Raw genomic sequence first — 9,463 nt, 5'->3', positions numbered from 1 at the left:
CACCGGTAACTACTGCGCTCCACAGCCGCCACCCCCACTGTGAATGAACCTACATTAGGAAACTGGTAGCTGGAACAATTTGCAAGACACAGCGAGACGTTCATGTCCCGGAGTCCTCGGCTCGTCTCCGTCCTGCTGCTCTCCGAGTCGATTCGCGAGCGGAGGCCAACGCAGAGACCATCCCGTACCGTCACAACCCAAACGTACATATTAACGGAGACAGGAAACCCAGAGGCGCTAAACAAGTTCAAAAATAATCTGGAGAATGAGTGAATTTATCAGCCAGACAGAAAAGCAGCCGCGCCCTCCTCTCAACTCAAACACACTTCACCACGCGCATATTTCTACTATTCTAACTTGACTGAAATCATTTTTCAGGGAGATTTGGCATTGAGAAAATTCCTGACTGTTTGTTTTTTTTCTTTTATTACTCACATGGTGTCTTTTTTTTTTATTGGTGCCGTTATTCAGCCTCTCACAGACACCATGTGCATATTGTACTCTATATTCAAAAGATCTGCGTTCTACATTTGCATCCGTTTCTCTTTGCTGTTGTTGCAGAAGAAAACCTTGTAGTTGCTGTTTTATTTAAATTGTCACTATTGTATTATTCTACTTGTTTGTGTGTGTGAGGGATTTTTTTGTTTTGTTTGTTTGTTTGCCTTTATATAACAGATGACAGTTGAGAGGCAGACAGGAAATGAGGGGAGAGGAATAGGCGTGACGCTCAACGTGTGTCCGTGCAGCTGGAGTGGAAGCGGGGAGACTTGGCTGCTCGGAGCTGCTGCGGATGTAAACAACGCGAGAGCACGTCGTTTCAGAGCCGCGTCAGGTTTAAAGCCCACGTTCACAATGACTCGCGAGCTCTGTGAGGTTTTTCATTCAGGCAAAACCTGAAAATCACCAGTCAAAAACCATGAGGAGTTCTGGGAACAAATACTGTTCGGGCACAACGTCCATTCCAGCCGGAAACCCTCTTTTCCTTCTTTGTGAAACGGAAAAAAGAAAAAAAGGCTAAAAACTAAATATATGTCTGCTAAATCATACACAAATTGTACCGCCCGACAGCGAGGTCGAGTGGTGATAAGAGGAAATTCACGAACAGACGTCACGATGCAGATTTTGAAAATAAATCCTAATGGAGGTTTCTGACCTTTGCCCCCAGCTCTCGACACCGCCTCCGTCGCTGCCATCGGCGCCGAGAGGTGAAGCGCACGATGCCGTGCGGCACCAAGTGTCCTCTCCCCCTGCTGCCTCCACCGCTGACGTCTCCTCCCGCCTCCGCGGAGCGACAGGGCTCAGCTGTGAGAGGACCCTCGTCCTCCGCTCCTCTGCCTCCGCCTCAACTTTTACCCCCAAACCCTCCCCCCTCTCACCCCCCCCCCCCCCGGCCCCCCCTCCGGCAGCCTCCACCTCTCTTAAGAACGTAAACAGTAATTGCTCCATAAATTATGTTCCACTCTGTGTTTTTCACATTTCCCCCTCGACGCTCTCGATGATACGCTGATATACTGTACTGTAGAGTGCGGGGTGATAAGTGTGGCTGTAAAAGAAATAATGTCGCTCTATAAATCTCTGCGGTGCTTATTTTTGTTAGTAAAAAAAAAAGAAAAAAAAAAGGACAGTGTGGATAAAAAAAAAAAAAAAAAAGAGTTGTGCATATGCCACCGTCGAATAAAAGGTCATCCTGGTGATTGACAGGTGGGATTCAACACGCAGAAAAAAAGGGAAGTCCCATTCGCCCGGATGTTCCTGATGAAAACCAGCGACGTCCCTTCAGGGACACGACCACAAATCACAAGGCTGTGATCAATTAAGAGCCACATCCACGGTGTGTCCATGGATCCGTGGGAGCGGCGACACGGGTCAAACGCTGGGCTCGGCGGAAAGCAAACAAAACGCAGACCGAGGCGTGCGTGCGCACACCACCGAGCGTCAGGACCTGAACAACACGACGAGGCAAACAGCAGCTAAAAAAAACAACAACAACAACAACAAAAAAAACACAGCTTCTGGTTTAAAGTATAAAAAAAAAAAAAAAAGGTGTGTGATTTCTAGGAATCCTGAGCAGGAAGCGACCGAGGCCTCGGCCGCAGAAAAGAGACGCGAGCAAATAAATCTCTGACCTGTAATCTTGATTCCGTGTTTCTTTGTTCCGCCCCCCGTGGCACAAAATGAGAAAAATAAATAAATAAGGAAAATAAAAGAAGTTTTGGGGGAGAAGAAATTAATTAAAGACGTGGAAAGGAATCTGCTTACAACCTTTTGAATACACACACACAGGGTTTAGTGAGTCCATCTACAAATAATCTGCAGCCTTTTCAAGGGATTAAGACCCCAAATGCCATTCAATAATCCCTCTGTGATTTTTGTGCCTTCAGGTCTAGAAAAAAAAAAAGAAAAAAAAAAAAGTGATTGAGCGGAAATCTCAAGATGATGATCAGTTGGCATTTCGGATGAAGGATGATGAAGATATATATATATAAAAAAGAAGAGGCTTGGTCCAGCTTTGTGAAATTTATGGACAAGTTTTAAGTAGGAAAAAAAAAAAGAAGAATTAAATTGTGCTCTTTTTCTGACAGCTTAAGCAACATCAGAATATAACAATCATCGTGTTGCAGCTGCTGAGTCCTGCAGCTCTGGACGAGCCAGCGGCCATCAGCACTTCCCAAAGACACAGTTCATTTACACGCGGCCCCTGAACTGGCCCCTAATGTCCCGTGTTATCAGAATGAATCAGCAGTGCTGATAAATTAGCCGCTCGGAAACACGCTGCGAAGGGGCCTGCCAGCTAATGTGCGCGCGTTCGTGTGATACTCATATGCAATGCTTAATGTTGTGGAACCAATTCTGTCGTTTCCATTATGTAAATACATTTGCCTCAGCACTATATTTTATGTATTGTCTCCCTTGTTTCAATTACTTGGGCTATTAAAAATCAAGAGGTTATGGAAATGAGCTGCAGTTGTCTGTTTGTAGTTTGATGACAAGTGCAAAGTGTTTATGAAAGCTCGTTATGCATTCAATTGCAGTCGGATACGTCAACACGCTCCGAGCGTTCATCCATATTCCACAATGCAATGGGGTGGCACGTCAGTATCTTCAAGCATAAACAACACAAACGGTCCTGTTATCGTCTGTCATACACAGAGGTAAATATAAATAAATGCCATTGCATGTAGTTCTCTCCTCCTTTGTTTCATGCAGGTGGCAGAAAAAGTGAATTAAAAGATTAATTTCTGGGAGTGTTTGTGGCCTGCGCCAGAGCAAATATCAGCGTCTGAGGATTCAGTTTGGATCATTTTACTATTAATTAGACCAAAAAATAAATAAAAAAAATAAACCCGAGGAAATAATGAGGGAGATTTCCCTGTTAAGCTTTTTAAAAAACAAAAATCAAAGCTTCTCACTGACACATCAAAATAACTTTTTTCTTTCTCCTGCTTTTCCAAATGTCATTTTGCTGGGGTTTTTTTTCTCCCTCTCAGCCAACATTAAAGAAGTCGGGGTAAAAATTACTCAGCAGTCTCACATTTAATTTTAACAGTGAACAACACTGTGCAGTCAGTTGTGACCATTTGAAAAAAACAGAGAAATATCTGAGTGAGGAGGTGCTGAGATGGAAATGTTTCATCGGCCGAAATGCTGCGAATTGCATTATTTTAATTGTCCTTTTTTTTTTTTTTTTTTTCTCAGTAAATGCATCGCCGAGGGTATAATGCAGAAATGTCATTGGGAGATATGCTGTAGGTTGAATGGCATAAAACCACACAGGGGATTTGTCAGCATCCGTTACACTACAGAGAGGCGCTCAGCATGATGGGAGAAAAGTCCCTGCGATTATGTTTCAGTCACTGGAAATCAGCATGCTTTTCTATTTTCATTACACACATAACTGATTGTTTTACAGAATGTCTTCCACTGTTAATACACTGACGTCTTCATTACAGAGGCTCCTTATAGCAGGCTGAAAGACTGGGATTAAAAAGAGGCAAAAATAAAATATATTTGAATATTATTATGAAAGGTTAAACAACTATTTTCCTGCTTCTTCCACTCCCTGTTGCCGGCCCGCAGCTTCTTTCTTTTATTTTTTAATCAAACTTGGGACTTTTCAGTGTTCAGCACAGCAGCACAGTGCAGGAGATCCAGCCTCTAACGAGGCAAAAATAGTTGTATGTGTGGCAACAGAAAAAGAGAGCAGCTCCGGAGGAATTATTGGCATTATCACTGCTGGATTTCAGGGTGTCAGCAGGGTGCATTTAAATGGAGAGTTGTTTTCTTCCGAGTCATGTGGAGCTAAAAGTTTAAATGTTTAAAGTCACTGATAGAAACTGACATAAAATCATGGAATAAATCTGGGTTTCGTGAAACGGAATTCGACGACAGCGTCCTTTCCTCCTCTGGTGCTTAAAAGTCAGCTGTTAAATAGTAAAATCACGTCTTTGTTTTCTTCCTGAGAGCACGTTTAGGTCTCTATAAACGTGAATTAAAATCTCGCCCCTGCTCCGCTCCACGTTGGAGACAATGAAGGCTTTGTGAGGACAATAAACGCAGCAGCAACTAAAGTTTACAGGAAGAAGACAATGCGTCATTTAGCAGCCGCCGCTGCGCGTTATTTTGTTTCCACCCAACAAGGAGATAACATTTGAGTTCATTCACTCAGCGCAGTGCGAAGGAGCCAAAGCCGCCGCGGAGCGCGGGGCACCGCACACAGGCTGAAGCAGCGGCAGGATGGACCGGGCTGCCGCGCGCTCCGATGCCCCGCCAAGGTGCGCACGACCTCTGCTTTTTTTTTTTTTTTTTTTTTTTTTTTTCAGACTGAACAGGAAAAAGCCACAAAACGGACAGAAGTGGTGTAAAGTTGTACCTTTTCTCTTCGATCGCCTCCTCCTCCTGCGTTTCAGCTTGCATTTGACTTGGCCGCTCTGAGCCCCCGACGCGCGGCTGCTGTTTCCAAGTACGGATGCCATCAGCGCGGAGCCTTTGGAGCGGAGCGCAGGAAGAACTTGGACTTCGGCGGATCGACTCTCCTTTGTACTTGCCTCACGTCAGCCTCCGTTGCTCTCTGATAACGCAGCGTCCTCGGGGTTTGACGTAAACTCGGACTATATTTTCGGCTCTCTCCTCCTTTAGACCGGGGAGGGGGGTCGCGTCTTGCTGTTCCTCTATCACCTCAGAAAACTCCAGCTCGCGGAGAGTCTGTTCGCAGCGCAGCGTGGCAGCTCTCAGCAGCACTGATACCGGCGCCCTGTCTCCACTCCCGATCCTCTCCGCCAGTTTTTTTTTTTTTGTTGTTGTTGTTTTTTTTTTTTTTTTTTTTTTTTTTTTTTTGTTGCCGCGCCTCTGCAGAAATTTTTGGGCATCAGCCACTTTGAATCCAATCATGCAGGACGCCTATCTATTTGCTGCCGAGCTTTCTAATTAGGGTCCAATCCTGGGCTGTCTGGGAGGTGTGACATCACCAGCGACACCCACCAGCTCACACCCCTTCTTCTACCCGCTCCTTTTTTAAAACACGTTTTGTCTCAGTCCGCGCGCACTTTGCCTCCTCTTCTCCTCCACTGCAGGTGAACCGTGTTCTTGTCCGCCCTCCACAGCGGTGTCAGAGGTCAGCCCGGCGGGGCTTCCTGCTCATGCTTACCAGCATAACAGCCTCGAATAGGTTTTTCTCCTTCTATGTTCCTTGTATGTGCCACAGAGCTGCAAACTCGCCACTAACTTCAGGCTAAAGCAGATCGTCTTTTGGACATAGAGGACGAAGACTTCTCCACGCAGACTCCTCTGTCAGTTGAATCCTTCTTAGCAGCTCGGATTTAGGATTTACAGTTTTATTGTGGGATTAATAATCTCAAATAAACTCCTTCTCTGTGTTCTGAAGTAATCCACAAAGGAAGATTACTCTAAAATGCACAGCGCTCAATTAGCTGTCTTTTCAAATCTGTCTTTGACAGACTTTTTTGACTTTATCCTCTTCAATTTTTCAAATATGTTTTGCAAAACTTCTGTTACTCTGAAAATCCTGCTAGAATTGTGCATTTGACCTTCAGCATAAAGAAACAAAAAAAAAACAACTCTTTAACTGTGTTGTGGCCACAAAGTTTGAAGATTGTGACATTTTGGCATTTTTGTGTGAAAGCGCAGCGTCGGAGGCTTTCAGAAAGCATTTGTGGTTTTCCTAGCTGCAGGTTATTGTTTTATTCCCCCGGTCCCCAGCAGAAGGTCAGGTGTGTGTTGGGAGGAGGCGCTATGGTACCGCCAGACACATTCAGGAGCTCTGGCAGGAAAATAAATGCGGTTTTTGTTAAGGCTTAATCAGGAATGCAACAAGCTTGTGTTGCTGTGTTTCGGTTTCTTTTCTTTTCTTTTTTTTTTTTTGCACAGTTGGTAAATAAAGAAAAAGAGCATGATATCCGGAACATAATAGAATCCGGCCCGCTGCTGCCTTTCAAAGCACTTATTTTTTCCTAAAAGTATCCCCTTTACCCTCTCAGGGTCCCAGCAGTTTTAGTTTCCATGATAAAAAAAAAAAAAACAAATAATGCATTTTGCTGAGAAACCAGCACGACACATTTGCTGATGTCAGATTGAAAAGTCACTTTGAGGCTCTGTTGTTGGGTGGAAACATTTCCTCCCAGCCTGAGGGGCAGAGAGAGGGAGGGAGAGAGGGAGGGAAGGAGGGAGGAAGAGAGGGAGGGAGGGACGGAGGGAGGGTGGCGGGCCGTCTGCCAGGCTGCAGCCGGCCCTCAGGACACCCACAAATATCCATGTAAATTGCAGTTTAAGAGAAATCAATACAAGTGACAAGTTGCCAATGCCACTATCTGGGGCAGTAATGAAGGTGTGCTGGTGGGGGAGGGGGGGCATACATAGATAACAGCAAACGGTCCGGGTGGGTGCGGAGGTACAGGTTAGAGACACGCGCTCGTGCACGCACACGTACGCGCACACCACAAGGTCAGTAGCTGGCGGACGGATGCAAAGTTCCACGAAGAATCTCATATTTACTGCCATTAGTAAAAACTCTACGTATCTCTGTCATTGTTTTTTTTTACATATTATTGGGTTGTTCACTTGATTTGTAAAAAAAAAACCAACCTCAGTGCCCTCCAAACATAGAGCCGCACCATTTGCTTTCAGGAGAAACACCTGCATCTTTTTATCTGAGCTCGACTTGATAAAGAACGTTCAGTGTTTGAGCTTTACTGAAAAGTTTAATGGAAGTAAACAACAGAAACACTCAGGGGAAAATGAGGCAGACAGTCTAGGAGCCAAATGAGTTTGAGGAGCTAAGTATTGTTTATTGTTATTTGCATTTTCATATTTAGTTATGTTGCTGCTGCTCTTTAAACGTTGCCTTTCATACATTGTGTTTGCATGAGATGTACTTTGTTTGATCATGAATATATTTTCTCTTCTACTTTGAAAGACATTATATCTCATAATGTCCCTTCAGGTGCCTGGAGATAAATAACAGAACTTAACGAGCAGCCAGTGGTTCGAGTGACGGAGGTGGATTGGTGCAGTTTTTCAGCTTTTGTGTTGTGGATAACTTGCATTTTGGAGTATTAGACGGACCTGCAAGACAAGGATGATATTCTTTGTGGAAACCTTTTTTGTGGATAATCGAAACTTCGTTTTTACTTTAATCAACAAGTGGAGTTTATTTTGTGGATGCAGTAAAGAACCACGAGTCGGACCTAAAGCTTTCTCTCCGAACCAAGTTTAGGATCCAACAGACAGAATTGTAAAATGATTAAATGAAGAGGTTTTCTTTTGGGTTTGATCATTACAAATATCAGTGGAAGTAGATTTCTAAGGTCAAAAACATGATGTGAGTTCCAGCTTCGGTAGTAACATGGAAGTTAGGACCGCAGCTGACAACTCTTTTTTATTCTCAATCCATCCAATCAGATTATTTTCTTCATTAATCGACTGTTTTGTCTGTCAACTCTGTTTTATTTTTAAAAACTTTCTGCGGTTGTCCAGAGGACGAACAAGACATCTGATAGGAGCATCATTTGTCCAACAAAAAGCCCCCAAACCCAAAGATATTAAATTTACAATGACATAAAACAGGAAGTAACAGCATCTGCTCCGTTTAAAGAAGCCTGCAGCAGCAAAGTTGACCAAACTGATGAACAGACTTGTGGTTTTAGCTGTAGTAGAAGCAACTTCAGTTCCAGGTTTCCCTCAGACTCAAGGATATGGATCTTAAGAAGTGGCATAATGAGGTCTATGATAACCTTTACTGTAATAACAGCAGGTCTTTTAAAGGGGCACGCTGCTAATTTAGCATTGCACTTTTGTTACACCTCCCGGAGTCACCAGAGACGGACTTTAAAAAGAATAATAAATATTGTATTAGGTGAGGCTGAGATATCCTGAGTCTCCACAATACAACTAAACAGCATCTTATGTTATCTTACCTGCCAGGCAATCAGCCAAGTCTTTTAAAACCCTTCCACCCAGTCCTCCCACAACCGAGGCTTTCTTTTGAAAAATTTGAAGTAAATAAATAAATAAAAAACAGCCACAATGACATCATCAGGGTTGTTGTTCTGTACATAACACTGATTTCAGAGTTAGTGCCTCTCACAACAAGCAAACTAAAGCCTGACGGATGTACATATTGGATCATTTTATGCCCTTATTACACATCTTAGCCACGACGTCGGTCGATGTATCAATATCGCAATCTTTTAACTTCCTCATATCTGTATCGGCCCCCCCCAAAAAAAAATCCAGCATCAGTTGAGTTCTTTAAAGTAAACTGAACTTCTCGCTTAAAATGTTGGACTGGCCTTTTAAGACTGAGGGGCAGCAAAGCAAAAATAAAGAGTAAAAACTTCAGAACAGTTCATAAAGTAAAACTGCACGAGTTGTCGGAGATATGCCAAAGTAAAATAAAGGCGTGACAAATACGTGCCTGTGACAGCTTGTCTGAAATAAACACACCGCACGATGTGGAACGTTCCAGCCTTCCTGTGTTTACTTCCTCAACACTCGGCATTAGTTTGATGTCATATCTATGGATTAAAGAGCTAGATTTAAATTGTGATTACAGCAAACACGTGGCAACAACTCCTTTTTCCCCCCCATCATCAAATCAGACACCTGCAATCTAAGATAAGGAGGCCAATCAGCACACGGCTCAGACACATTCATTTTCAACACTTTTGATTTTTATATATCTATATATTTAAATATATATATATATATATATATATATATATATATTTGATGGAATATGGCTGTCTTGAAATTAGGAATGACTTTGTCTGTTCTGAGTATTTCTCGTACGCCAACTCTGATCTTTTTTTTTGTCTTTAGCTGTTTTCATAATTAGAATAATGAATGTAACACGTGGGTGTTCAGGTAGGGCCGTCTCCATGGAAATACACGTGTTGCTCTCTAATCCAAAACCAGTAATTAACAGTTATTTTTCTTAACTCGCAGCTAA

General features: G+C 43.2%; 1 protein-coding gene across 1 annotated transcript in view; it reads right to left on the bottom strand.

The window, feature by feature from the left end:
• The window catches only part of adarb2 (adenosine deaminase RNA specific B2 (inactive)), a 190,093-nt gene extending 184,781 nt beyond the window's left edge, over positions 1–5,312 (bottom strand). The window contains exon 1 of the mRNA XM_069151341.1: positions 4,871–5,312. Coding sequence (XP_069007442.1) covers positions 4,871–4,973 — 103 coding nt within the window. The 5' untranslated portion in view covers positions 4,974–5,312. The remainder of the gene's footprint in view (positions 1–4,870) is intronic.
• Positions 5,313–9,463: the final 4,151 nt, after the last annotated feature.

The sequence above is a fragment of the Embiotoca jacksoni genome, unplaced genomic scaffold (genome assembly GCF_022577435.1).
Source record: "Embiotoca jacksoni isolate LCO1_2020_lvr unplaced genomic scaffold, fEmbJac1.0.p SCAF_17, whole genome shotgun sequence".
NCBI classification, from domain to species: Eukaryota; Metazoa; Chordata; class Actinopteri; family Embiotocidae; genus Embiotoca; species Embiotoca jacksoni.
Note: the sequence above shows the minus strand (reverse complement) of the source record. Positions and strands in the feature narration are given on the sequence as shown.